Below are 27503 nucleotides of genomic sequence, written 5' to 3'. Positions count from 1 at the left end.
AGGGCCCGGGCGCTCTAGGCAGCCTACTGAGGAAGGATGTGAGGAAACAGCGAGACATTTCCCTCCCTTCTCCTCGCCCTCAGCCCTAGAGCAGCTCCCCGGAGGGGCAGGGCCCAGAATTATGGGTCAAGGGTCAGGTGAAAAATCCAAGGGGTGGAGACGGGGGTGGCCTTCTCGGTCTCCGCCTCTGCCATTGCCACTCCATTGCGCTTTCACGTGGCCTCAGAAGTTGGTCAGGTTGTCTAACCTTACTCTCCTATGTTGCAGCCAGACCGGAGGCCCAGGGGCGAGTTCAGTGAACACCCCGGCCCCTCAGAGGCCCAGGCTGCGAAGGCAGTGAGCCTCCTATCAAAGGGTGCGCCTGTGCCCGGCACTGAGGGTGCACCCTCCCTACCCCTTCATTCCAGTGGAGGCTTCTCCCCCGGCTATGTGTCCTCGGGGCGCGAGGAACATGCGAGCAGTGGTGTTGGTGTCATCGGAGACACGGGAGGCATGGGCCTGGGCTCCTGGCCGGGTCCATCCGCGGTGAAGGAAGCCCCTTTCCCCCGCGCGAGGGGGTGACCGGGAAGGGAGTCGTTGCGGGGGGCAGTAGTAATAGGGGAGAGGCGGAGCCGGCTGGCTTCTTCTGCCCAAAGTGGGGGTTGGGGGTTCTGGCTCGCGTTCCTCTCACGGCGACGCCGGAGGGAGGACCCCGAGAGTTGGCCCGGGGTGTGCCAGGGAGTCGGTGCGAAGCCGTCAGGGCCTGAATGTGCGGGAGTGTGCGCAGGAGAGACCTGGCCAAGGCCGAGAGGGAGAGTGAGTGCGAAGGAGCGATCCCAGGGGTGGGTGCGCGCCCAGCCGCCCTAGGGGAGCGGGCGGAGTGGGTGTGTGTGTGTGTGCGCGCGCGCGCGTTTGCGAGACCCGCGGCCGGGGCTGCGCGTGAAGCACGGGGACCACAGCCGTCTGGAGGGCGCCCCCGAGAAAGGTGAACGCGAGGGGGCCACGCGTGCCAGTGCGGACGAGTGTGCCAGCGGGGGGGCAGAGAGCGTGCCAGTGCTGGGCGAGTGGGAGTGGGGGCTCACAGGCCCGCGCAGGACGAGCGGGCCGCGTGTGCCAGGAGCGAGAGCGTGCCAAGGCGGGGGCGCGCGGGGCCCGTGGCGGGGAGGGGTCGTGGCGCGCGGCCGCGGAGACGCGGGGAGACAAGGCAAGAGGGGGAGGGGAGCGAGGGCGCGCGCGGCCGAGCGGGCGCCCGCGGTCACATGGGCGAGGGAAGGAGGGAGGGAGCGCGCGAGGGAGGGAGGAGGATGGGGGGGTTAAAGCCGCCGAGCGCCGAGGAGCCGGTGCAGAGCGGGCGGCGGCGGCAGCGGAGGCGGCGGCTCCAGCCGGCGCGGCGCGAGGCTCGGCGGTGGGATCCGGCGGGCGGTGCTAGCTCCGCGCTCCCTGCCTCGCTCGCTGCCGGGGGCGGTCGGAAGGCGCGGCGCGAAGCCCGGGTGGCCCGAGGGCGCGGTGAGTACCCTGCAGCGGAGTGCGCGCGGCCGGACCCTCAGAGCCCGGGCTGACCAACAGACCGGCGGCCCTCGTGCGCGCGGGAAGAGTGAGGGGACACCCCTGGGCCCACGGACGGGGGCGACAGGAAAGTTCACGAGAAACTTTGCCTGCAAACTCGGGGGCGGGGGCGCTGGAGAAGCGGCCCCCCACGTCCGGGCGCTCCGGGGGGTTGGGCGTGGTGGTGGTGGTGGGGCCGACTGTCGACTAGAGGGAGGTAGCTCCGGCGGTTTGTCTTAGTGTCCCTGTTCTCCCCACCCCTCAGCTGCACGCTCGGGGTCTGGAAAAATTCCTGGGTTTGGGGGGTTCGTAGTGGCCTCTGCGCGCCCAAAGGTGGCTTCTTTCTCGGGCAGAAATCTGGACTTCAAAGCGCCCGGGGATGCGAACCGACGGTTGCGCGTCTGCCAGTGCATGTGTCCGTGCGAATCCGCGCGCGCGCGCGCGCGCGTGTGTGTGCATATGTGTGTGTGTGTCGGTCGGCGTCCCCATGGTTTTCTCTTGAGTCCGCCTGGATGTATCTCCATGTAGTGGGTCTCCTCCAGTGTCTCTTTGTAAGTCTTCCTGGCTTGTGTGAGTCTGCCTATGGTGTATCCCCAAGTGTCTGTGAGTCTGCTCGTGTGTGTCTCCTCCAGTGCTGCTCAGTGTGAGCCAGTCTGGGTGTCCCTGTGTTGCTCCGAGTAGTGTATCTCCGCGTGTGTGGGGGCTGGGCCGTGGGGAGGTCACCAGACGGACAGCTCTCCCTCTCGGCTCCTCTCCTCTCCTCTCCCGAGCCTCTCCTCCAGCGTGAGCTCGCTCGCTCGCTCGCTCCCTTGTCCCCCTCCCCACTCCAGTAGCTTCAGGCGGGCAGGACTATTTCACGCCTTGTTGAAAATTCAGGATTTTCTTTCTCTTTCCGTCTAGTCTCTCTTTTTGAGAAGCGTCTGTGTGTGTCTGTGTGCCTGGCAGCTTGTCTGCAACATTGGGTGTGTGTCTGCATGCCGCTGTAGGAGTGTGTCTCTAACACTAGTTGTTCTGCCTGTAATACTTGGTGAATTTGTGTCTGTGTCACTGGGGGTGTTTGTGTGGCTGTGATCACTGAGGTGGTGAGAGTCTGAAATGCTGGGTGTGTCTGTGCATCTGTAATTGCTGTGTGTCCGAGGGGCCTGAAACACCAGGTGTATTTTTGTGTATCTAACTCTGGGTGTGATGGTGTGCCATTACACGTGTGGGAATGGGGCTTGAACCATTGCAGATTCCCAGGGATGTAGGGCTAGCAATGACTTGGGGGCTAGAAGGGCCTAGGTGTCTCAAACTATGCCCCCCTATCTCCACTGTCACAACCCACACAAATCCTCTCAGCTGGTGCCAGGGGCTCCTGGTCAGCATTGGTGAGATGGAGCTAAGGTTCACACTGTCAGGGCTGATACTCCAACTGAGACCCTGAGCCTACACAAAGACTAGGAGTTTAAAGTTCATGCACAGGACTTTTGGGGGCTCTGGAATCGATACTCAGATGCACACTGGGACACTTCAACTCCTTCTAGGGTCTAGGGGCTTACATTCATATGGACTTACACTTAACGTTGTGGGGCTCATATCCAGGGATACACTTCAGTCCTGGAGTTTCCACATAGACTCACATTGGAACTCTGCTCACACTGGGACCCACACTGGGACTGTAGGCTCATGCTTAGATTCATGGTCTTATCCTTTAGCTTAGATCTACATTGAGACCTAGAGCTCACACCCAGAATCTCACTGGGGTCCTAGGGCTCACACTGGGGCTCACACAAAGACCCTCGTGCTCACTCCAATTCACACTTATATTCTGGGACTCTGAGTTAGTCAGACTCCTATGGGGATCATGGGACTCACATTTGAACTCCAGGACTCACTGAGGACACTGGGGTTCATAGTCAGATTCACACTTCCAAGCTGGGGATCACATTGACTCACATGGGGACCCTGGAGCTCACTCAGATTCACACTAGGACCTTTGGGTTCACACTTAGATTCATATGGGGACTTTGGGGGTCAGACCTCCATGGGTAACCTAGGGCTCACACATAGACTCATACCAGGATCTTGGTAGGACTCACTTGAAGTCCTGTGACTCACTCAGATTCATATTGGGATCTCAGAGCTCACACTCAGATTCACAGTAGGATTCTGATGTTCACACTTAGACTTTCAAGGGCACTTTGGGACTCACACTCAGACTTAAAAAGGGATACCAGTGCTCACACTTGGACTCCATATGAGTCACCTTAGCTCATACTCAGAAGCCCTTATGACCAGGGTCTCACACTCAGACTTACACTAGAACTCTAATGCTTATGCTGACTTATACAGGAATCCTGGGACTCACAGGCTCTCTCACTTCAGTCCTGGAGCTTACATTCAGACCCACTGGGGTTTACAGTCAGATGCGTGCTGAGACCTGGGCTCATACTCAAACCCATACTTGCATCTTGGAGTTCACACTTAGATAGACATTAGACCGTGACACTTAGATTAAACTCACACTTTCATCCTGGGCTCACATTCAGATCCACACTAAGATTGTGGCATTCACAATCCCAGTGGAACTTAGAACTCAAGGTCAGATATGCCCATGCTTTCCTTTGGTTTGTGGTGAGTATTGGGGCACTTGAAGTGAGGAACAGAGACTGCTACAGGATCTGTCCCCTCCAAAGGTGAGGAGGAGAGAGGATACACATTTGGTCAAATCCCTCACAATGGGCTGTGGGCTAATGGAGGGGAGTGGTGGTAAAGGCTAACCCAGTCAGATTTCCCTGCTGTCCTTGCATAAGGAGACTAGGCTCTTGGCAGGAAGATCTGAGTGGATTGTTGGTACAGGAGTGATGTGAACCTTTAGATTCCTCCGTATGCCATGTCAATGCACACCCATCATCCCCCTTGAATAGTTTTGGACATCCCTTCTGTGGTAGAGAAGGCCAGGTGGGGGAAATAAGACTCCTGTCCTCCCCAGACATCTCCCCCGCCCCATACACAAACACATCTCGATCATTCTTAGGATGGGAGGGGTGTGCAGATTGGAGGGAGCAGACCTTGGCTCCTGCGACTGCTCCAGGGTGTTGAATCTGTGATTGCAGGAGAGATAACAGCCTCAGATCTGTGGGGAGAAGTTAGCTGGAGGTGGAGACGGGATCCCACCCTCTCTTCTCTTCTCTGCCCTGGCTGGGGAGGGGGAGGAACCATGTTTTGTTGTGCATGTCTCACAGTGTCTCTGGGATTGCCTGTTGAGCCCTTATCCTGGCTCCAGGGCATGCCTAGGCCTCCCAACTGTGTTCCCCAAAAGAGCAGTAGCCCTGGGGTACCTAGGTTGCAGCCAGCCCTGGTATTCTAACTCCCATGGAGACCCTGCCCTGGACTTTGCGTGCTCTGCTGCTATGAACATCAGTGGGTGGGGCTGCCTGAGATATGCTGTCTTCCCCCATGGGAACCCACACAGTAGGGACATGGCCCTGCAGTCCCTCCCAATGCTGAGATGGCTGGGCTGTAACTGCTTCCCGTCCTGAAGGGGACACACGCTTTACAGCCCCCCTGTGGGGGTGGGAGGCTTGGAGGCAAGGCACCCGTGCTCTCTGCCCCCCCATGGCGAGTTGAAGTGTAAATGAATCGGAAACATATGGAGTGGATTTTCTTTGAAATGCAGATGGGTTTGGGGGGGACCATGTGTGCTTGGTTTGGGGGGTCCTGGAGAGCAAGGAGCCTGAGAAGTGAGAACTGACCCCTCCTCCAGACCCGCCATTGGGTGGGGGTAGTGGTGGAGACCTCAGCTTTGTAAACTCCTGTGGCCCTGGGTGACCAAACCCACAAGGGCTCTCGGCTTCCTGTGGGGAGGGGCTGGGAAGGCAAGTGGTCCCTGGGGATGGAGAGCACTGAGGTCATCAGTCCCTTTTACCTCTGCAGAGGGCAAAGAGAGTCCCAAAGCACAGAGCTGTGCCCAGTTGGGGGTCACCAGAGCTCGGCGCTCTGGGCCCAAGGGGTGGAAGGAGGAGCTGGAGCAGATGTTGAGGAAGAGTTAGACTCTGCTGCTGTGGGCAGCCAGCTCCCAAAAGCTAAGACTAGAGCTACAGTAGCAGGAACTGAAATTAAACTATGGTAGTGACTTGTGTTCAGCTTGAGGGCCCGTCTTGGGTTTAGGAGCAAACTGAAGAGTCCTTAGCCTGTAGGAGGACAGGTTTCTCCAGACCCCAGGGCAGTCAGTGTGCCCCACCATATATCCTACCTGTACTTTCCCCACGTGACACTCAGCAAGGTTGCAGAGTAGTTGCCTATGAGCTCTGTGTGACTCAAGGACTGGGTCTACCTTGCTCACCCTGTACCTGCCTGCCCTTGGCACAGACCTCGTATACCAAGGAAGGCATTCTTGTGTGAACAGTAATACATCTTTTTCTCTCTCATTAGACCGAATGCTCCCTGTGGGCACAACCATGTGCCTGGCTCCCTGTACAGTGCCTGGCAGGGAAGAGGTGCTCAATAAACGTTGAGGCATGAATCACTGAGTGGGACAGATCATGGGGAGAGGGAAGCTCCTGGGATTTGTGGTTTGAGACCCAGCATCCCCTGTCCTACACCCCTGTTTGGCTCAAAGGAAGACTGGTTTGCAGGCTAGACTAGAGGAAGGGCTTTCCTTCACTCAGGGAAGGAGTGCAGATGATAGCCTCCTTCCTTGGAAAGGTCTGGACCAGAGGAGGCTGGGGCAGGGCAATCACCCTGATCTGGTGGCAGAGGTCAGAGGTCATCCTGCCCTTTCCCAGCCTCAGGATTTTGCAGAAGGTAAGGTCCTTTTTTCCTATGTGGTGGTGAACACGTCCCTTACCTTCTAGGTGTGAGTTTCTTGGACAAGAAGAAATTCCCTCAGGGGAATGGACCCCATCTCTGACCCTCTAGCTAAAGGAATGGACCCCATCTCTGACCTTCCAAGGCTGGGCTCTGAGGCTGTGTAGCTGTTGTGGGCACCACAGACTGTCTGTATTGCTTATTAATGCCTGTCTGAGAACACGGGGTTTGGATCCTAAAAATACTCTGTCCAGCCAGAGCCCAGGAGTTGCTGGCGTGGGCCAGTGTGTCAGTGGCTGCATCTTGGTCAGATAGAGACAGAGAGGAAGAAACACACATCCAACGCCAGGAAAGACTGGGAGACGGTGTGAATGTGGGGAAACTGAGGCAGCATAGGTGAGAGATGCACAAGAAACAGAGCCTTTGTTTTATGTGGAGCAAAGATTTATAAAATTACTGGTGCCAGTTAGTCAAATTATGGCAACATTTAGGATAATCTGTTATCCTACACTCCAGAGAATTTCCTTCTAAGAGAGTCTGGAGATACATCTGATGTCAGACATAAAAACCAAGTAGTCAGTAGGATCCATTTCAAGACCAGCTTCAGGATGTTCCAAAATTTAAGAGTGTGGCAAAAAACACAAAGTATTCCCAACTACCCTTTTCCGAGCCACTGCCCTCCTCCTTACCTCTTCAGAGCCCCTCCTTGCAGCCAGAGTCCCAATGAGGGTCTTAAGACTCCCTTTTATAGCCTCCCCCAACTTCTAAATCCCAGGGCTTTGCGTAGCCCCTCTCTCCAGAAGGGAGCTGCACAGTGGTTCCAAAAAGGCAGAGGAGCCCAGAGTCAGAGGGAAGATGCCATGTGACCTTGGCCCATGAGCTGACCCTTCCGGGCCCCTCCGTGAAATTGCGGGATGGGGGGCTGGGCCCTGGCCCAGGCCTGGAGAGAAGGCGGTTTTGGCACCCATCCAGGCCCCTGACGTCAATGACTTTCCAAATAATGGAATCAATATTGGGGGGTGGGGGCAAGTGTGAACCAGGCCCCAGCGATTAGAAACAGATCAGCACAACCCAGCAGCTGATTCTGATAGAGATGCCTTGGAGAGCTTGGGTGGGAGGCCTGGAAGGAGGTGGACTTGTGGGGGTGGGGTTGGGGGTGCTCAGGAATGGGCAGGCAGAGCCATCTAGTGTCCAGAGCTTGAGGGTATACGAGTGGGCAGAGATTCGGGCTGTCTGGGATTGGAATGATGGGATGAGGGCCCCTGTCCTGGTCCCTTCCTCCTCGAGAGCCTACAGGGTTCTGAGGCTAGGTAAAGGTTGTGGATGGAGACTTAGCCAGCTAGTGATAAAGAGTGGGCAAGGGGATTTCATCTCTCTGCATCCCAGATGTAGGCCCCTAGGCCATATTAGGGGTCACAGGTTATACCCATGCAGTGGAAGAGTTCTGAGTGAGACCTAAGTAAGATGACTTTTTGCTTGGAAGCAAAGGGCATTAATCCAAGATAGGGAGATGGGTATCCCTCCTCAAACTGGGAATATGGCCTCCTCCACCAGCTCACATTCTCTCAGCCTCCTAGAGGACAGCAGGTGAGGATGGAGGGGACCATAGGGTTTATGGGGGGCTGGCCTGGCAGCAGCTGACAAAAAACAGGAAGAAGGGCTGGGGGAGCGGCTGTAATTATGGGGCATTTATTATTAATCAGATGAAATTGCTGGAAGCAGCTGGTGTAATGTGCGTAGCTATACAGACTCTGCATGCTCCCCCCGCAATACGCACACACACATACGCATGCCACACACAGCCTGAGCCTTGCTTGCTTTCACAGTCTGTTTCTTGTGAAGGTCAGATGGGTCTATATGTGTCTGTCTGCATGCTGGAGTGTATCTGTCTGTGTTTTTTCATGTCAGCCTGTACCCTCCTCTACTCCTATTGTCTCCTTTTCCAGCTATCTCTCTCATTCTTTGGCCTAATGTGTCCCTCTCTGTCTCTGGCTTCCCCTCAGTCTCCCTCCCTTTGAACCCGTCTTGGTGTGGCTGTATCTCTCACTATCAACCACCCTGTCTCTAACACCTTATTTTAGTTTCTGGCTATCTCTCCCTGGGCGGTGGTGTCTCTGCATCTCTGGGCAGGATTGGAAGACATGGAATCCCATTCTCATGGTATGTGTTTAGGCTCCTAATCATACCTTTGGCAGATATATCTGGGACCTGTTTTCAGGGGAGCAGTTGGACCCTGAGGATCTCCTGGGGTCTTATAGAAGGTGAGGGGTCTTTTGAATGGCTAGAGTCCATAGAAGCAACAGTGGTTTCAAGATATCCCTGAGTTCAAGGCCAGCTCCTTTACCAACTACCAGTTGTATGACTTTGGCCAAGCTGCTTCTGCTCTCTGAGCCTCAGTTTCAGGATCTGTAAAATAGAAACAGGATTACCTCCAAAGCTTGTTTTTTATTTTATTTTATTTTATTTTATTTTATTTTATTTTATTTTATTTTATTTTTTTGAGATATGGTTTCACTTGGTTACCCAGGCTGGAGAGTGCAGTAGCTCAATCTTGGCTCAATGCAACCTTCGCCTCCCAGGCTCAAGTGACCCTCCCACCTCAGCCTCAGGAGTAGCTGGAACCACAGGTACGTGCCACCATGCCTGGCTAATTTTTTGTATTTTTGGTAGAGATGGGGTTTCACTATGTGGCTCAGGCTAGTCTCGAACTCCTAAGCTCAGGTGATCCACCTGCTTCAGCCTCCCAAAGTGCTGGGATTACAGATGTGAGCCACCATGCCTGGCCTTGAAGCTTGTTTTGATGATTCAGTACCAAAATGTAAATTAAGTACTTGTCACAGTGTCTGGGTAACCAAGGACCCTGAACAAGTGATACCTGCTGTTATTATTATTGGGAAAGGCATTGTGCAGGTGGGCGAGAGATCTGCACAGGCAAATTGGTATAGCAGCAAGGTTTTGGAACTAGATACGGACTCAAATCTAGACTCTGGAACTGATCAGCTCTGTGGTATTGGGCAAGACCTCCTTGAAGCTCAATCTCCTTGGTTATCAAATGCGAAGAACAATAAAACCTACCTCATGGAGAAATCATGAAGATTAAGTAAGATAATGCATATAAAGTGCCAAACACAGTTCCTGGCCTATAATAGATGCTCAATAAATCATAGTGGTGATAAGGAAGGGGGTGTTATGATGGTGGTTATTTACACCATGCCTGTGACCCTGTGACTCTAGGATTGTGTATGTGAGGATGCATGTGATATGGAGTTGCCTGTGTGTCTGCGAACTGATTGTATAGGAATTGTGGATTGTCTGTGGGTGTGTATCTGTGTGTTGTATCAGGCCACTGCTTTCTGGCAACCTTTGTCCCTGTGGTTCAGAACCTGAAGTCAACAAGGGGTGCTGGGAGGGGTCTGTATTACTCTCAACTTTTCGTCTTCCAGACGTTTAGCTGCTGCCTGCCTCAGTCTCCTCTTCACACAGTGGGGCTGTGAGTATGGAATGGCCTCTGAGTTGGACTAAGGCCTGTGGCTCCTCTGTGACCTCTGATTTGTGCCCTTTGCCCTTCTAGACTCTAGCCTTGTCACCTCATCTTGCCCCCTTGGTTTTGGAAGTCCTGAAGAGTTGGTCTGGAGGAGGAGGAGGACATTGATGTGCTTGGTGTGTGGCCAGTGGTGAAGAGGTAGGTGCTGGGGCGCAGGTGGGGCAGATCAATCTCAAGGACTCAGGCAGGTGTAGTGGGGCTGTACGTCTAGGGGACATGAGTGGAGGAGGACCTGAGATTCCTTCCTCTCTTCGCCTGTCCTTTCTTTTTCCAGAGGTTTTGGGCTCAGCCTGGCTGAGGCTTTTCATGCTCTCATAATAGGCCTAGAAAGGGAAGAGACTTATCTGTGGTCACACAGGCAAGGCCAACACCAGGTTAGAAGACTGGGTTCTACACTAAGGGGGGGCTGAATCCCAGATATGGGAATATGTTTCTGTTTCAGTATCCTCAGGTTTCCTCTCTGCCCCCCAGACATCTCTCTTACTTGATTGGAGGAGCAGCTAGGCTTTAAAAAGATGAGATAGGAGGTCAGAAAGTCCAGAATCTTCTGAGGCCAGCTGTGGGGCCAAGCCTGACTCTCCCTGTCTCTCATTCAGGCCAGGCAAGGCCCCTGGATTGGCAGCTTGGGGGTGGGGGCATCCAAGGAATCGAGGCACTGGAGCGGAACGGAAGGGCCTATTGTCCAAAACCCGCCAGAGGCCCACAAAGGCCGGCCGGGCTTTTCTTCTCAGCTCCCAAACAGACTGGCCATTTTCCCGGCTGGGGGCTGAGGGGGGACTAACCCTTCACAACTAGGACCAGGGTGTTGTTGAGGGTGGAGTGGGGTACCCCAGGCTGACACATAAAAGGGGCTTAAGATGGAGCTGGGGCCCAGGAGAGGAGGAAGGGAGGCCTGAGAAGGCTGTAGAGAGTTAAGCTTTTCACCCCACTGTTCCCAGAGGACCCAAGGACATGGGGTGTGTATCTGATAGAAGTTCAGACTAGGATGGGGCTAGGAGATAGATTTACAGAATAAAAGATAATATTTATGGGGGGTACCTTGGGAGGAGTCTGATGGCTTATTTGGAAAGTGTGCTACTGGGCTGCGAGGGCACATAATCCTCCGCAAACTGGGAACACCTTAGGGAGCCGGGACAGGAGCTGGAGAAGAGAAGGATAGTGGTCGGGGAAAGAATGGGCTCCCTGCAGCAAGAAGAACGGAGGCCAGACAGCGGGAAGGACTTCCTGCCAGTGAACAGTAGCTCAGATGCCCTGACCCTCTTCCTGGGGATCTCAGAGGATTGCCTCAGCAAGCAGGGGAGCTGGAGAACACCCCAGGGGCTCAGGCTGAGGCAGCTTCTGTGGGGGCCAAGGAGGAGGAGGAGGCCAGAGAGGGAGGACTTGGCAGTTCTGTTCACCCTCCCCCAGCAGCACCTCCAGCACCACTTTAAAAACAGCTTTTTAATTTAACAAAGTGGATGAAAAACCGTTTTTGGAAATAAAGAATATCTGCTGTCTCCCAGGCTAGCACTCAGCCCTTGCAGAGAGCCTCTCTCTGGGCTTCTCCCTGCTGCCCATGGTTCCTTTCCTCCCTGTCTCTTTTTGTTTGCTTGTTTCTGCTCCTCACCCCCCCAGCTTCCTTTGGCCTCCCATCACCCTCTCTGTCTCCATCACCCTCTTTCTGTCCATCTCAGCCTCCGTGGGAGCCTCGCCCTCAGTGTCTTATCTCGATGGTATCTCTGCATTTCCTTCTGTCTCTCCTCTCCCAGTCTCTGTCTTCTAGGGCCCATCTCTCTTTCCTGATTTGTCTCTGTCTCCCAGCCTGTCTCAATCTCTGTCTCTCCACCCCCCTCCTTCTCCCCCAACCCCAGCTCTAAATGGGTCTATTTAAAACGCCCGACGCTGCCAAGTCAGAAAAGCGTCTCCTGATAAAGCGCATTAGGCGGAGGGAGGGAGGAGGGGGAGGAGGGAGCGGCGGGCGGACGGATTGATCCAAGCCCGTAACCCCATTAATCAGGCAGCGTGGATCCCCCTCCCTCCCCCGTTCCAGCCCCTTTTGAGCTAAAAGCCCCTTAAATATTTATCACCCCTCCCCCACGGGGGCAAAGGGAGGAGGGTATGGCCCTTGGTGTGAGCATCCCCAGCTGTCTGATGCCCCCGACCCCATGTGGATGTGCATGTGCACGTGTGTGTGTGCGTGTGCTCATGTGTACGTGTACGGGTGTGCACACCTGACAAGCCCAGGGTCCAGTGACCAACCTGCCCCTCACCCTCTGGGCAGCCTGGTCCCTCCCTGGAGACCCTAGGAGTCTGGCCCTGCTCCTGTCCTTCCTAAAGGGGGGGGACCTGGGGTCCTCATCCCAAATGCAGAAAGTAACTGGAGGACGGGTGGCATTGCACTATCATTCCCAGAGGGCAGGATGGTGAGCCTGGGGTTCAGTTTCTAGATTCCCCCAAATTCCCAGCACTGGAAGTAACTTGGGGAATAGAGTTGGGGCCCCATGTTCCTAAAGTAAGGCAACTTGGAAGGCTGGCTGAAGTTCCTGCTTTATCCTCACAGAGCAGGAATAGGACCCGGAATAGGACTTGGGGGTAGGCTGGGAGCCTCCCGTGCCCTAAAAAATGTGGGAAAGTGAGCTAGGCCTTGAGGGGAGGCGGTCACCCCGGGAGGAGGAAGGTAGCCCGGAGCTGGGGACGGGTCCCACATCTCTCACCACTTGCTGATAGCCCCAGGCAGCAGAGGTCAGCCCTGAGACCAGCAATGGTCTGCCCGAGTTGGCCTGTGGCAACTTCTCCTTGGGAGGGGAAAGGAGGCCCCGGCCACCCCTGGGTGTGGAGAGGGGCTGGGACCGGAGCGGGGAGGGTCCCTTCTGCCTCCCCTCCCCCAGCATCAAGTGCCACATCTCCTCCTGACTCAGACAATTAGATTCAAAGGATGACCTCACTGCATGCCGTCCCTCACTCTCCCTCCGCTAGCTCGCTTGCTCGTTCGCTTGCAGCGCGCTCCTTCCTCCCCTCCTCCCGGCCCGCTTGCCCGGTCGCTCACTTGGGGCTCGGCCCTCGTCGCTCACCGCGCGGCCCGGCCCCTCGCCCACCCGCCCGCCGGGACCGCTGTAGGGGCTGCTCCTGCCTCCCGGGTCGTTCCGGCTGCCCGGGCCCCAGCCCCGCAGACCCGATGCCCGCAGGCGGGCAGGCGGACCCACGGAGCGCCGGAGGCACCGACGGGGCGCCTGCGTGGGGACCCAGGTCAGTGGCCACAGGGCCGGAGGACTTGTCACCCCCGCCACCGCGACGCCCCCGCCCCGCGCCCGCCCGCCAGCCCGCCCAGCCCGCCTCGGCGCTTCCCGCTCCTTTCTCGGCCCCCGCCCCCCGCGGCTGCTCGGCGCGCTCCCCCTGCCAAGCTGTCTCTCTTCTCTTCTGTTTCTCTCCCCCCAGCCCCCCTGCCTCTGCAGCCGGTGGGAGGGACTGGGACTTCCTGAGGTCCCAGGGATGGGGCCGGGGCCCATTGGCTGCAATCGGACCAGGCCTCTGAGAGGGGAGGGGGCTCTGGCTGTGTCCATTGGCCTGGGGGAGGGGACCACCGCCTGAGTGGAAGGGGGGCTACAGAGAGAGAGGCCCAGGGTGTGGGGGTGACATCTAGACAGAGGGGATGAGCTCCTGATATCTTTCTTTTCTCACATCCTGTGGGCCTCTTGCCTGGTTTCATTTGATCCCCAAAGCCTGGCTTCATTTGTCCACACCTCCTAGCTAACTTTAGTCCCCACTGCCTGGTTTCATTTGGCTCCCACCACCTACCTTCTTTGGGGCCCTGTCACCTGGTTTCCTTACACCCTGCTGCCTGGTTTCTTTTGTCCCCACTGCCCCCTTCCCGGAAGTCCCTATCACCTGGCTTTATGGCATCACCCCTGCCTGGTTTCCTTAGGTCCTGCCTGGCTTCCGTGGAGTCACGTCAGGCTCCTTTTAGGATGGAGGCATCAGGGCCCCAGCTACACCTGGAGTGGCAAGTGGCAAGGATGTCTGCAGCATTGCCGATCTTTCCTGGGCTGGGGCCTGGCCAGCACAGCCTGGATTCCATTCTGCCTGGACAGCGACTCCGCGTCTACTCCTCCAGTGATGGGGGCGGGGCTGCAGGGTCCAAGGACACCTTAGGACTCTCCTCCTCAGTGGTTAGTTAGAGGAGCACCCGCTGGCTCTGCCTGCTCCCTGCCTGCTGCTGGGCATCTGCCCTACCTCTCTGTGGGCTGACAGTGATGCCAGGGCTTTGGTGGGGGCTGGGGGGCTGGAGTGGAGGTCCCATCTCCTTCCCCTCTCCTGCCCTTTCTGCAGCCAGGCCAGACATCTGGGTGCCCGCTAGACAGTTGTGGGCACATAGAGGTTTTGAAGAGGCCTTGGGATCACACAGCAGATAGCTAGGCTGAGAGCTGCTGCCGATCCTCATCGTGGGGAAGAGAGGGTGATGAGGGAAGGCAGCAAGGGCCTGGGGAGTCGGCTGATTTCTGGGCCTTTCTGGCTCTTGCTGATGCCAGTGCCACCATCTGTCTCCCCCAGGTACTTCCTTCACCTCTCCTGTCTGGAATGGATCTCCCTTCATTCTCTAATGCTGTTGAAAGCAGGGTTTGGGGAAGAAGGAGCTGCCTGGGGAATAATCATCCATTTTCTCACTTTTTAGGGACCAACAATGTATTTCCTTTCCTTTTCTTTCCTGCCCTAGGCCACCCTAGGCTTTTTGTCCCTCCCCTCAGGCACGGCTAGGCAACCTGAGGTCCTGGCACAGTGTGGCTGTTCAGGGTGTGTATGTGGGTGTTTCCCATTGCCGGTGTCGGGGTGTGAGAGGCCGAGGGTGACTTGGGGCCCTGAGCTTCTGGAGGTGTACAGTGATGTCTGTGTGGAAGGTTGACTGTTTGGAGTGTGTGATGGTATCCATATGTGAGACCATGGCTGTGTGAGGGAGTCTGTGTGTGTGAGTGTGACTGTAATGTGTGCACACACACCAGCGTGTACGGGGCTGTGGGAGTGGGTGTCCATGTGGGAGGCCCTGATGTGTGGCCACGATGGTAGGCTCTGAATGCCAGTGTCTGCGAGAGGCTGCCTGGGTGTGTCTGTGAAGCTCTGGCCCTGTGTGTCTGAGGAGGCGGGGGCTTTGAGAGCTCTGCTGGGTGTAGTGAGAGCCCAAGTGTGTGCTCTGTCGGGGTGAAGTGAGCACTGGGTGCTGTGTGGCCTGAGTGGCTGGTGTGTGTGTGAGCATGTGTGTGCGCGTACTTACGCCTGTGTTTACCCATCAGGAACAGATTGCTCTGGCTTCCCCACTGTGAGGAGGGGAGGAAAGGGGAGGAAGGATGGCTCAGTCTTGCCCAGCAGACCAGGAGACTCCTCAGAAGTAGCGTGCATGGTGCATATGCACATTAGGAGGCAGAGAGAACAGAACACAGAAGACATTCGAAGCTTCTTTTCCCCCCACCCAACTCTGGCTCTGTCAGAACGACCATCTTCAGGTTTTTTTTGTTATAAGCGAATGCATCACATGCACTGCTGCCCCCAACCCCCCGGTGTGTGTGTGTGTGTGTGTGTGTGTGTGTGTGAGCTTGCATGCATGGGCCTCTGGGTATGGATTCAAGGGTGTGTCTGCACCATAGCAGTGATGGGGCCAGGGGTGGGTGTGGTAGGAGATGCTGAGGCAAATAGGTCTTTGTCCTAATCTCCAACTCTGGAAAGCCATTCTATCCATCCTTGTCTCCACGGAAGGCCCTGCCTTGCAGCCTCCTTCCTGTCCCCGGCGTCTGCTTCAGGCCTTTCCTTACCCCATCCCCCCTGCTAAGGGAAGTCTCAGTCAACCCTATTGCTCTGCCCATCCCCTGCCTTTCATTGAGTTCTTCCAACTGTCTAACATGCTGCAGCATTCTGTCCCTACAAGAGGAGCAGCACCCCGCTCCCCACAGACTTAACCTGACTGCTGTCTGTGCCTTTCCTGGGTGGAGGGGGCTTCCTGATTCTTCTGGAAGTCAGAAGAGACTGGACTGGGGTTAGGGGCTGGGGGATTTGGCACCAGTACCTCAGGTTCTGTGAAGCTCTCCAGAGCCTATGTGTCCAAAGGGAGGTTATGAACTTATCTGCCCGCCCCTCCTCTCCATTCAAGAGGCAGGGGGCTGGACCAGATGACTTTCGAGGGTGAAAGCCCAGGCCTTCTGCATCTAGAGGGCTACTTAAGCACAGGCCTGCATGTATGTGCATATACAAGCCCAATGCCCAGGTCATCAGGCAGCATGCAGGGCCCCAAGTGGGCCTCCACATGTGGGCACAGGCTGGTGACAGATTCCCATCTCCCCAGGATGCCTCCCCAGCTGCCCAGCCAGGCCCATCATGGGAGGGCCCCAGGCTCCCCCAACAACACGCCCGCACACACGTGCAGCAGGGCACGCACATGCTGATCTCAGGGTCCCCACGGTGCAAGAGGCTGGGAATGGGGGTTTTGAGCACTCAGAGTCCAGGCCGCTGCCAAAATCCATCGGAATCTTGTCCCCTCCAGGCCCCCATCTCCGGCTGTGGAGGTCACAACAGCAGGTGCGGATACCAACCCCCCCAACTCACTCAATTGGGCCGCCTCCTTTTCCACAGCCTCAGCCAGCGTCGAGAGCTGGGGGACCGCTCCCCCTGCCTCCCTCTTGGCCCCCTCCTACTGGTGCTTGGCTTATCTTGCCCCCTTCTGAGGAGGAGGACAGGGCCTAAGCTTGGGTAGGGTCATTTCTCCTGAGGACTGAGGCTTGCCCCTGGCGTGGGTGGGGACATGGTAGCCCAGGAGGAAGTAAAGCTTGAATCCTGAACCCAGGCACAGTTTGGAGCCCTATGCCACTTGAGGTGGGGTCACTGAGAGAGCTGAGAGGAGAGGTAGGTCTGGATTCAGAGAGGAGGGAAAAGAGAAGGGGCTAGAGATCAGAGATTCAGAGACAGGAGGGAGAAACACCATAGGGAGTGGGAACCTGCCCGCCCATGGCCAGCCGGCCCCAGCCCACGAGCTGGCCCCTGACCTAGGCCCGCCTCTCCCTGGTGAGGGGCCTGCCGGGCCAGCTGCCAGGGGCCAGGCCTCCCTCCTTGGCCTGGTCCCCCCACCCCCCAAGCCTCTGGACCGCTCAGGCCTCTGCCCCCGCCCCCACCGCCCACGCTGTCCAGGCTGCCTAGGCCTGGTGGGATCTGGGGGCCTCCCAGCCTCAGCCCCTCCTCCCTGTCCTGGAGCTTCCCGCCTGCCCTGACTGTCTCTTCCAGGCTCCCCCTCAGCCAGTACTGTTCCTCCCTGCCCACCATGTCCTTGTCCCTGTCTTTGCCCCCACTCTGTCTCTCATTTCCTTCTCCATCTCCAAGTCTATATATCTCTCTTTCCTGCTCCAACCTAATTCCTCTGCAGGTCTGAGGCTTCTAGAGTCCCCAGGCGTTTGAATCAGTGAGTCCATGCTGCGTCCTGCATTCTTGCCTCATTCCTGAGATGGGCCCTCTAGGCTGCTGTGGGGAGAGGTGAAGGAGATGAGGCTCCAGGATAAAAGGTGCCTTTTCCCCTCACTGTGGGATTCTGGAGTCTGGGCTATGGGAGTCAGAGTGGGGACTGGAAGCTGTGGGGAGTCCCCTCTGCTCTGTGCTGGGCCGGATGCCCTTCCTCAGATGGATGTTCTGAACCCACACTGATCCCTGGCAATGGGGGGAGTCCATCCCGGTGACCTTCTCTGGATTTCAATTCCCTGCCTCGGAGTTGGAATAGTAACCTTGCTTTGAGGCCCCCCGATCATTCATTGTCCAGGCCAGACTGAGCCTACCTGACCCTCAGCGTGCCCACAGCAACCCAAACCCTGAAGTTCACAACACACTATTACAGATCAACACGCACACACAATTATAGCTGAGATGCAGTTAGTGGTGCTTATTATCCCCCACCCTGACCTGATGGTGGCAGGGCTTCCCCAGGGTTGGCCTTCTACAGTCTAAACTGCTGTGATTCTGCAGGGATAAATAGAGGCTTTCCAAAACTCACACCTCCTTCCCCCAGGTTCTGCCCTCAGTTGGGCATGGGGTGAGGGGAGGGGTACAGGGCAACCGGAACATTGCTGGGACTGGCAAGATGGTTCCTGGGTCTTGGGTCCTAAACCAGATTCTTAAACTGGGTAATAAGGGTTCCTGTCCTGGAGCCTGTCACTGTGTCCGTTTGTTACTGATGGCGGCTGTCAAACTCCAGGGCTGCCAGTATTGCTGTGGACTAGTATCATTTTGTGAGACTGTTACTGAGTCTATCAACATCACTGTGTCACTGTGTTGATGTCACCGTCAGTGTTACTCTATGTGACTGAGTCTCATTGCATCTTTGATTCTGAGGTTACCGTCACTGTGACTGTGTCAGTGTCAACCGGTATCATTGCCCTGTTTGTTGGTGTCAATGTATGTGACTATCACTCACTGCATTATTGTCATTGTGGTGACTGTCAACATCCCTGTGTGTCATTGTCAACGGTACAACTGTGTCATTTTCAATGGATGTTGTTATCATTGTGTAATGGTGTCTTTGTGCCATAGTGGGACAATGGCAGTAAGTTGGGGCCCCAGAATTTGACTCTTAGTGTGGGAGTAATGATGACACTGGGGTTCTGTGCTGGGAGAGGTGCAGGGACCCTTGTGCTGACAAGGGACTCAGGGACTTCTGGGCGCTGGGCTCCTTTCTTGCTTATGGGGTACCCCCTCTGTTCCCTCCTCATTCTGGGGCTGACCTCTTTGAGGGGCTGATAGGAATCCTGGGCTAATTTGCATAGCCCTTATCTGGGGCTCTATGGGATTTATCCTGCAAATCTATCTCAGAGCCATGGGGTGTGGACTTGGAAAATTCCCAGGAAAGATGCTCTTTGCCCTGGGATGGGTGGCCTAGAGTGGGCCAGGGCAGGATGGAGGTGTGTCCTGGATGCCTCTGGCCTCAGCCTCCCGACCTGGGCAGTGGGCCCAGTTGGGAGTCTGAGGAAAGGGGGAAGTGAAACTGGCCTGGGGCTTTCTGGATCTGCAGGGGCAGGGGCAGGGGCAGGGATGGGGTTTTACCCTTGTACCCTAGGGGTTAGAGTCCTAGATCCCCAGCAAGAATCCTTCCAGCCTCCAGGAAGGCCCTTTTCTTGCCTCACATCGCATTGACCACCATCCCATCCTCCTTTGTGCTAGAGGAGCTGGGCAGGCCACAGAGATGCTCTAGGGTGGGCAGACACCCTGCCAGGGGTCTCCTCTCTTCTCTCTGGATCTGCCTCTCCCTCTGCCCTTGAGTCTCTGCCCATCTCCTATGTACCCCATCTTTCCCCCTGCGTCTCTTCTATTTCTTCCTATCTCAGCCTCTCCTTATCCCTCTGGGTCTCCACTCAGAGCTCCTCCTCTCTCCCTGCCTCTTGTTTCCCCTCCCTGAATCTCTCCCTTTTCTGGGTGCCCCCAACCCTGCAGTGTCTGTCTTGGCACCCCACCCCCACTCTGCAGCACTCACTCTCAGCAGCGCCCATCTCCCGTGGCTGCAGCCCCGTTGGCCCAGGGCCCGGCCCTTACAGTAACTCATCGGGCTGATGGAGGCGACTTTGATGAAGAAGCCACCCCTCCCCCTGCGGGGGCCTGAGTGTGTGAGAGTGTGTGTGTGTGTGTGTGTGCGCGCGCGCGCGCGCACGCGTGCACGCATGCACGTGGGAGTGTGTGCTTGTGTGGACCAGGAGGGAGCTGGGAGTAGAGGCCACCCATTCTTCCTCTCCCTGAACACTCCCATCCTTGGATCTAACCTCAGCCGCTCCGCCTGCTCTTCTGCCTGCCCGTGCCCTGGTTCCTGCTCCCATGTGGTGGGCAGTGGGCCTGGCACCGAGGCGAAGGATCTTCCTGGCTGTGAGGAGAAAGACATGGACAGATGGCAGAGGCAGTGGGGGAGGGTCTGAGGGCGACTGGCCAGGGCTGAGGTCGGGGAACCAGGTAGGCCTCTGGCTGCTGGTCTCATTTTCTCTTTCTTACATCAGCTCTGAATTCAGGCAGTCCTGGGTTCATTTCCTGGCTCCACCGCTTGCTGGCTCTGTAACTTTGGCCATTGTCTTAACCTCCTAGGCCTGAGGAGTAGCTGAAGAGTGGTGAGGGGCTGAGGGTCAGAAGGAGCCAGGCCAAGTGGTAGCTAAGGCTCCAGGAGTCACTGATGCACAAAGGGTAGCTGGGGCCACTTAGGACACAGAGAGATTTGCTGTGCCAGGGAGGGGCAGTCAGGGCACCTGTGGCTGTGACAGGGAGGAAAGGAAAAGCAGGCTCAGAGGAGGGGACTTTCCTGGAGAGGGTCAAGGGTAGCAAAAGGCAGGCAGGAGCCCTCTCCCACAGGAAGCCCCAGGAAGTCCATTGCTCTCCAGCCTCTCCGCAGCTGCTTCAGGCTGATACCCACATTTGTCTCTGCTATGCTATGTCTGCACTGTCTGGAGCTGAGTCTCTGGCACTTTCTCGGGGTGTATCTGGCACTGCGTCTCTGTCAGTTTCTCTGGCTGTGTGTCTGGCTGTTTCTCTGGCAGTCTTTCTAACAGTGTCTCTGGCAGTGTGTCTGACTGTGTGTCTGACAGTGTCTCTGGCAGTGTTTGGAGTGGTGTGGATACTTCCTGACTGAGCATCTGGCTGTGGCTCTGGCTCTTTTCTCAAGCTGTTTTTCTGGGTGTACGCCTGTTTGTGTCTATCAGTTTCTCTGGTATTTCTCTGCTTGTGTGTCAGACGGTTTCTCTGGCACTGTTTCTGACAGTGTCTTAGCTCTCCGGCTTTGTCGCCGACGGCTTCGCTGCCTGTGCTCCTTGCTCGTCCTTCGGCAGTGTATCTGCCTGGGTCTAGCTGAGTCCTTTACAGTGTTTCTGGTGGGTCCTTTGATTGTGTCGCTGTTCTCTGACCACCTCTCTGGCTGGTTATCTGGTTTCATCTACCTGTCTCTTTGGCTTTGTCTGATGGTCCTTCTAACAGTCTCTGGTGTATCTTCCACTGTGTGTGGAGCTGTTTCTTTGGGGTTCTGTCTGGTGGTTTGGGGCAGTGTCCCTGGCCAGCATCTTTGCTGTGTGACTGGCTGGAATCTCGGAGAGTGGCCCTGGTTGAGTGTCTGGTAGCATCCCTCGGTATTTCTCTGGATCTTTGCTTCTGTGTGGTTGATAGTTCTCTCTCCTCAGACTGAAGGTCAGGGGGTTTGTTACATTTGCAGCCCATTCTGCAGGAAATAATTATTTCCCTGCCATCAAGTGTAGGTGTGTGCTGGGGGAGGGGGAGAGAATAGTTGGACTCATCTCAGGAAGCAGGACACCAGATTGGGGGGCACGGGATCCATCCTGGCTTCTGGGGCCATGTCCTGAGTGCATCCTGTATACTTGCATGGGTGCATGTGGACACTGATGCACACCTACTGGGCTGGGGTCCCAGGCTCCTAGGGGCACATAGCTGGGGTCAAGGGTGGGCCAGGGTCCCTGACAAGGACTTACATATTAAAATCCTTCATTTTCTCTTGATCATTGGTGTACAATTACGGAAAAGCCACATCTGACCTGGGTCATGTCCCACTGCCCTGACTCGACTGCTCTGAGCTTCTCAGGGCCCAGTGGCAAGGCTCGCCGTAGGGGTGTCGGGGACAGATGACGGATCTGAAGGGCTCCCGAGCATCCAGGTTTCAGGCTCTCTCCCCAGGAGCACAGCAGGGGGCCTTCCATTCAAGGCAATCTGAAGAAGTACAGACCTCCAATTAAGTTAAAACATTACGCTTTCAGTTTATGATGTTTATAGCTAATTAGCTAACCTCACCAGTAAAGTTTTTTTTTTTTTTTTTTTTAAGAAAAATGGCCCTGGCATTACCAATATTCTATAACTCATTTGCGGTTGACAACATTGTGTAGCCAGCAGTCTTATTGAACAGCAAACCACCATAGGTTGCCTTCTACCATCTTAGCAAACCTTTGCCTACAGATGCCAATATTGTTGCTTTCTGTTGCCTGAAAGAAGATCTTGAGCCCCATTAAGAAGGGCATTTTGGGGTCAAGATGCTCTGGCCCTAGGGCTGGGATTTCCCAGTCTTGCCTGAGAACAGGAGGGGCTTCCCAGGACAGTCCTGTCTGGGCTGATGCTGTCCCCTCCCCCACCCCGGTTTCTCCCAACAGATGGCTGCTCCTGTCCCGTGGGCCTGCTGTGCTGTGCTTGCTGCCGCCGCCGCAGTTGTCTACGCCCAGAGACACAGTCCACAGGGTGAGTGCTCACGGGGGCCACCTGCTGACCCCCCTGTCAGAGCTGGGCATGAACCCTCACTGGCATAGCTGCATCCTGACACCACCCAAGAGTCACACACTGGCATTGTCACACATGACCACCCAGAGGGACATGGAGTCATGTGACACTGATATGCACAGTCCTCCACACTCACACTTGGGTGGTCGAATGCTGATGGTGTCTCTGGCTTGAGATGATCTGTCTTCTTACTAGGGTGGCATAGGGTACAGGCAGGTGGGATGGGAGTTGACGGGGGAGGCTGGGGCAGGACCTGTATATTGTATCTGGGTGAAAGGGGATCTCTCAGAGATTTGTGGGGGTGCAGTTGGAGGCACTGATTGGAGACAGTGGGCAAGACTGCAGGTCACCTTCTACCCTCAGCTTCATCCCAGAAGGAGGATGGGGACAGAGAAGGTGGACTGAGAATGAGATGAGGGGACAGGCTAACATGCGGGAGAGAGCCAGTACACTAAGGAAGGGACAGGTTAATCAGCGGGAATGGCCACACGGGGGAGGGACAACTCAGGGCTCGGCCATTGGCAGCCTCCCTGCCCTCCCTTTACCTATTTCTCCAGTGAGGGGCAAGGCCTGCCCACAGCCCACAGGACAAGGAGCCGTGTCCCTGCGGGGAGAAACAGAGGCCCTCTTAACTTGACCACCTGCCCCTCTACTGCACTTGAGGCAGCACCCCAAACAGCAACATCAGCCCAAGGTCTGAACTCAAAACTCACCTTGAACGAGACTCCCTAAGCTCCCAGCCTGCATGATTCCCACCTCCTACTCCGTGTCAGTTGGGTTGGGTGAAAGCAGAGAGGGTGAGGGCCTCTCCAGGGAGCAGGCATGGAGCAGACCCTGGTGGCTGGGCTCTGCCACCCTCAAGGCTGTGGGTAGTGAGTCGAGGCTTATATGGCCTCTTCTTTATGAGATCAACAGTGAGACCCAGAGAGATCCTGGCCAGCCCCAGGGGCATTGACTGGGCATCCCTAGGGCCTGCCAGTGGTCTCTACCTTGTGCCCCCATGGTCCTGGACAAAAGGCCACCTCTCTGAGAGTGTGAAACTGTGTTCTTGTGAGGGTGAGAGTGTGTCCCTGTTTGAGTGCATTTCTCCATGTGGCTGTATCCTTGTGGGCTGTTCCTCACATGTGACATTGTCTGTCTATGTCACATTGCCTGTCTGCATCCCCTTTGTGGGGCTGTATCCTTGCGTTTGAGACTGTACCCCACATGTAATTGTATCTCTCTGTTTCTCTCTGTGTGTTTGTATTAAATTGTCTCCCTGTGTCCCTGGGCATAACGGCTGTGTCTCCAGGTGATGGTGCCCTTCTTGTACGTGTACATGTGATCTCGTATCAGGTGTTACCATCCCTGAAGTGAGACAGTGTCCCTGTGTGACTGAACTTGTGTGTGACTGTGGCCTTGTGGATGACTGTCCTGCATGTCCTTCTTCTTTAGGGGTGACTGCCCTTGTTCCTGTGTGTGTGGCAAAGTGAAGTTGCTTTAGGATGCCCGGGGGGACTGTTTCTGGCATGTGGTCCCCCTGTGAGCCTGTGTGTGCAGGTGTGAGGGAGCCGTCAGCTCTGTCCCTCTGTGTTCTCCATGTCCATGACCTCATCCTGTCTCTGTCTCTCATCCTGGCTTCTAACAACCTTTTCACAGCTGATTCCTTTGGAGCATTTGTCACCGCATCAGGGCCAAGAACCCCATCCTCCCCCTGCTGCTTGATTTAATTTCTGAAATGGACAGCACATCAGTAGGGGCACCCACGGGGCGGGAGCAGAGCTGTCCAGAGACAAAAGATTAAATCACTGCCATCTTTGGAGCAGTTGCATGGCTGCATGTATTGCCATTGTTGTGTTATTGTAGCAGTTGTGACACTGTGTGCTTGTCATGTCCTCTTACCCCTCCACCTCTCCACGTGGCCTGTCGTTGTCTTCTGCCATTGTGTTGTCATTTTTTCATCCTGCCCTGCCCTTACATCATCGGTTTGTCATTATTGTCAGGTTGTGTTTCTACTTTTTTTGTGCAGCAGACAAGGTGTGGTGGGGAGGTGTTATCCCATAGCCATTGTATTTAACGTGTTGTTCGGTCGCTGTGTCCTCGTGTGGTGGCTGTACCTGCTCCCCAGGATTAAGGCCACACTGGGTCCATGTTAGCATTGAGCTGCCTGGTCAGTGTTGATGTGTTGCTGCTGGGACCATGATGGCCACGCCCCCTCCCCAAAGGTCAGTTTTCAGCCTCCTCCTCAGGCAGCTGGATGCAAAGTCTCTGCTAGGGGGTGCAGAGAAAGGGGCTTGGCATGTTTCCTGGAAGCTCCAGGTTTTTGGAAGGGAGGCTGGAGGGGGGCTCAGTGGCTGGAGCTGGTGGACTGTTGGGGGGGCTCAGTGGCCAGAGTCTTGGACACTGGGCCTCTGGTCAGGGGGAGGCCCCTGTTTAGTGTCTGGTCCAGCCTCACAGCTGTGGCCTCCAAGGCCCCCAGCCACCGCCCTTCCGCCCGTTCATCCTCTGTTCGGCTGGTCCCAGGCTCCACAGACGAGTGGTCAGGGCTGGCTGGGTTTCCTGCTTCCTTCTTCGCTGACAGGGACAGAGAGACTCAGAGAGGCTCAGAGAGGGGCAGGATAGAGATAGGCAGCGAGGGAGAGAGACCTGGAGTCACAGAGAGACCCTGGCACAGCAAGGACGACAGAGGCAGCAAACCGGGACAGATATTCCAGCGCAGAGCAAAGCAGGGCTGAGGAGGGGGCTGCAATGGGGAGAGGGGGCGGCCAGTGGGTCCAAGGGGGATCCCTACACCCCTGCAGTCTTGGTAGTGTTAACAAGTCTAATTAAGAGGCCACTGGCCCAACTTAATTGGCTTGTTAACAGGAATTGCCTCTGAAAATCCCCCAACTCAGCAGGGTGGCTCTCTGGAGGGGAGATGTAAGCGAGTGTTAACGAGGGATCCCGCAGCCCCCCACCCCAACTGCTGCCCTCTCCCCCTTCCCTTCTCCTCTCCTACCCTCACTCCACAGATCTGGCCAAGACCTGGGAAGTGTCTGTCCCTCAGGCTCGGGGTAGGATGAGAAGGGGGTGTCCTGAGATTCCCATCTCCCTATCTCTGTGTGCCTGCGTCTTAAATCTGCCTCTCTGCCCTGCTCGCTTCCCCCACTTCGCACTGCCTGTCGACAGGTGCTCGCCTCCACCCTTCCATTTCCAGTCTCCTGGGCTCCGTCCATCATGCCTGAGTTGCTGAAGGCAGGGCTGGGATTTGCTTTTGGCTCTGACAGGCCGCTCCTGGGGGCAGGAGAGGAATGATCACAGTGCTCGCTCCATCCCAGCAGCACCGCACCCCGCAAGCCCCCAACCTGCCCTAAGTAGTTCCTGCCTTGTGAACTTGACAGCTGCCAGGAGTTCCCTACTGCCCATTCTCCCTTCTCCTGCTGCTGCCTGAGCCCTGGATGGCTGAGGGGTGGGTTGTTGTGGGGTGGCAGGCTGGGAAGGCAGAGGAAAGGGAGAGAGACAGGAAGAAAGATGGGGGAGGTGGGGATAGAGACAGGACAGAAAGAGACAAGGATGGGGTGGGGAAGAGAAAGAGATAGGGAGACAGAAAAAGGAGTCCAGGAGTGGGGCTCCTCAGTGCCAGCTTGCCTGGGTAATAATGGACGTCAGTGACTGGGCTGGGCCTGTGGGTGGCAAGAGATCAGGGTCATGGAGGTCAGGAAACTTTAAAAAACCCAGGGACTGGAGAGGAACTGGGTTTTCTCTGAGAACTGATCCCTCTCAGCACTATGCAAACTCTCTGTCACATGCAAACACACACACACACAGAAGATCGCCCATTCACATACCTAGCCCCTGTACATGCACACTCACATACACATTTGGAGACACTCATACCCATACACTTGCACAGGCATAGAGGAGCTTTGAACACTCTCCATCTCCCCACTCACACAGACATCGAGCTTCTCGTCCTCACTCATACATCCTCACAGGCTCTTGCCTGAGCACATTCGCCTGGGGGTGCTGGGCAGGGCTGTGACCTGTGACTTTTGCCCTGTGCCCCCCGCCCCACAGAGGCACCCCATGTGCAGTACGAGCGCCTGGGCTCTGATGTGACACTGCCATGTGGGACAGCAAACTGGGATGCCGCGGTGACGTGGCGGGTAAATGGGACAGACCTGGCCCCTGACCTGCTGAATGGCTCTCAGCTAGTGCTCCGTGGCCTGGAACTGGGCCACAGTGGCCTCTACGCCTGCTTCCACCGTGACTCCTGGCACCTGCGCCACCAAGTCCTGCTGCATGTGGGCTGTAAGTGTTGCCCCCACCCCTCATCCAGCCTCCCACCTTCCTTGAGACCCAGACTCCTAGCCCAGATCAAGTCCCCTTCCTGTTAGGGGGACACGGAGAAGGGAGAGCTACAGCCTGACCCTTGCCCTCTGATTTTGTCCTGGTCCGCTCTTCTGGCCTCTGAGCCCAGTCTTTCCCACTGAGTCCAGACCCCTAGACAATTTGCCCACAGATCCCACCCCCTTGGGTATCCTAAAACCCTATTCCTTCTGACAACATAGACAGAGAGCTGGTAAGGCATGGCTCACCTGGGACATGAGTGGGGAGAGACCCTCAGGTCACGGATCTGAGCTGGAGGAGCCTCACTGTGTCTGCTCCCACAAGGGCTAGTCAGAGGGCCTCAGGGAGGGAAGTGGGATATGTGGTTATACAGGTATAGGCAAGGCGCTCCAGGAGGCCCCAGGGAAGGAGGAAGGCGTCCTGGAGTGGGAAGCGAATGGAGACTTGGGAAGCGAATGGTGATTTAGAAGATGCATTGAAACATCATTTCTGGCAGAGAGCTGGGTGTGACTGTAGGCCTCAGTGGCTGGGAGGGCATGTAAAGGCCACTTGGGCTGGTGTTGATGTGGAGAGGGAGCTGAAGGAAGGGACAGGGGGACAGATCATGATCCTGGAAGCTGGGCAGTGACATCTTCTGGGTCATGTTCTTAAAAGATCACTCTGAGTGGAAGGAGGCAGGTTGGATGGAGAAAAACCAAGGTAGGAAGGAGACTATTACTGGATGCAGGAGAGAGGATGAGGACCTGGGACCAGGGCATGGAGCTGGGGAAGCTGAGAAGGGGCAGTTGGATGTCGAGGAATTGGTGCTAGATTGGAGGTGGGAAGGACAGGAGAGTAGAGGGTGGGAGGAGTCAAGACAGCTGGAGGGATCCATGACTGCAACAGGAAGAAAACGGAAGGAAAAGATAATGTGTGCTGCTTGAACAGTGTCTTAGTTTGGGTTTCCCTAGAATCAGATCCCAAGATGAGAATTCTTATGCAAGCGGTTTATTTGGCAGGTGAAGGAAATACCATGAAGGAATGGGAAAGTGACACAGAAAAAGGAAGTTAAGTTAGTCAATAAAGAGTGAGTTATCCAGACATTGCCTCTTGGCGACTG

The 27503-nt window shown here is 56.0% G+C and overlaps 1 protein-coding gene across 10 annotated transcripts in view; it reads left to right on the top strand.

Moving 5' to 3' along the window:
* Positions 1–727: 727 nt before the first annotated feature.
* CNTFR (ciliary neurotrophic factor receptor) overlaps positions 728–27503 on the top strand; it is a 38218-nt gene continuing 11442 nt past the window's right edge. The window contains exons 1-4 of one of the 10 annotated variants that reach the window (XM_032164019.2): positions 728–795; positions 9884–9994; positions 21973–22057; positions 26132–26365. In XM_032164019.2, coding sequence (XP_032019910.1) covers positions 21973–22057; positions 26132–26365 — 319 coding nt within the window. In that variant the 5' untranslated portion in view covers positions 728–795; positions 9884–9994. Of the gene's footprint in view, positions 796–1301; positions 1486–9883; positions 9995–12816; positions 13082–13768; positions 14002–21972; positions 22058–26131; positions 26366–27503 lie in introns of those variants that run through there. The other 9 variants (XM_032164018.2, XM_032164023.2, XM_032164022.2 and 6 more) reach the window with 9 other exon arrangements.

Source organism: Hylobates moloch, unplaced genomic scaffold, assembly GCF_009828535.3.
Source record: "Hylobates moloch isolate HMO894 unplaced genomic scaffold, HMol_V3 SCAFFOLD_10, whole genome shotgun sequence".
Classification (NCBI taxonomy): domain Eukaryota; kingdom Metazoa; phylum Chordata; class Mammalia; order Primates; family Hylobatidae; genus Hylobates; species Hylobates moloch.
The sequence above is the reverse complement of the archived record's forward strand: the minus strand, read 5'-3'. Positions and strand labels throughout refer to the sequence as shown.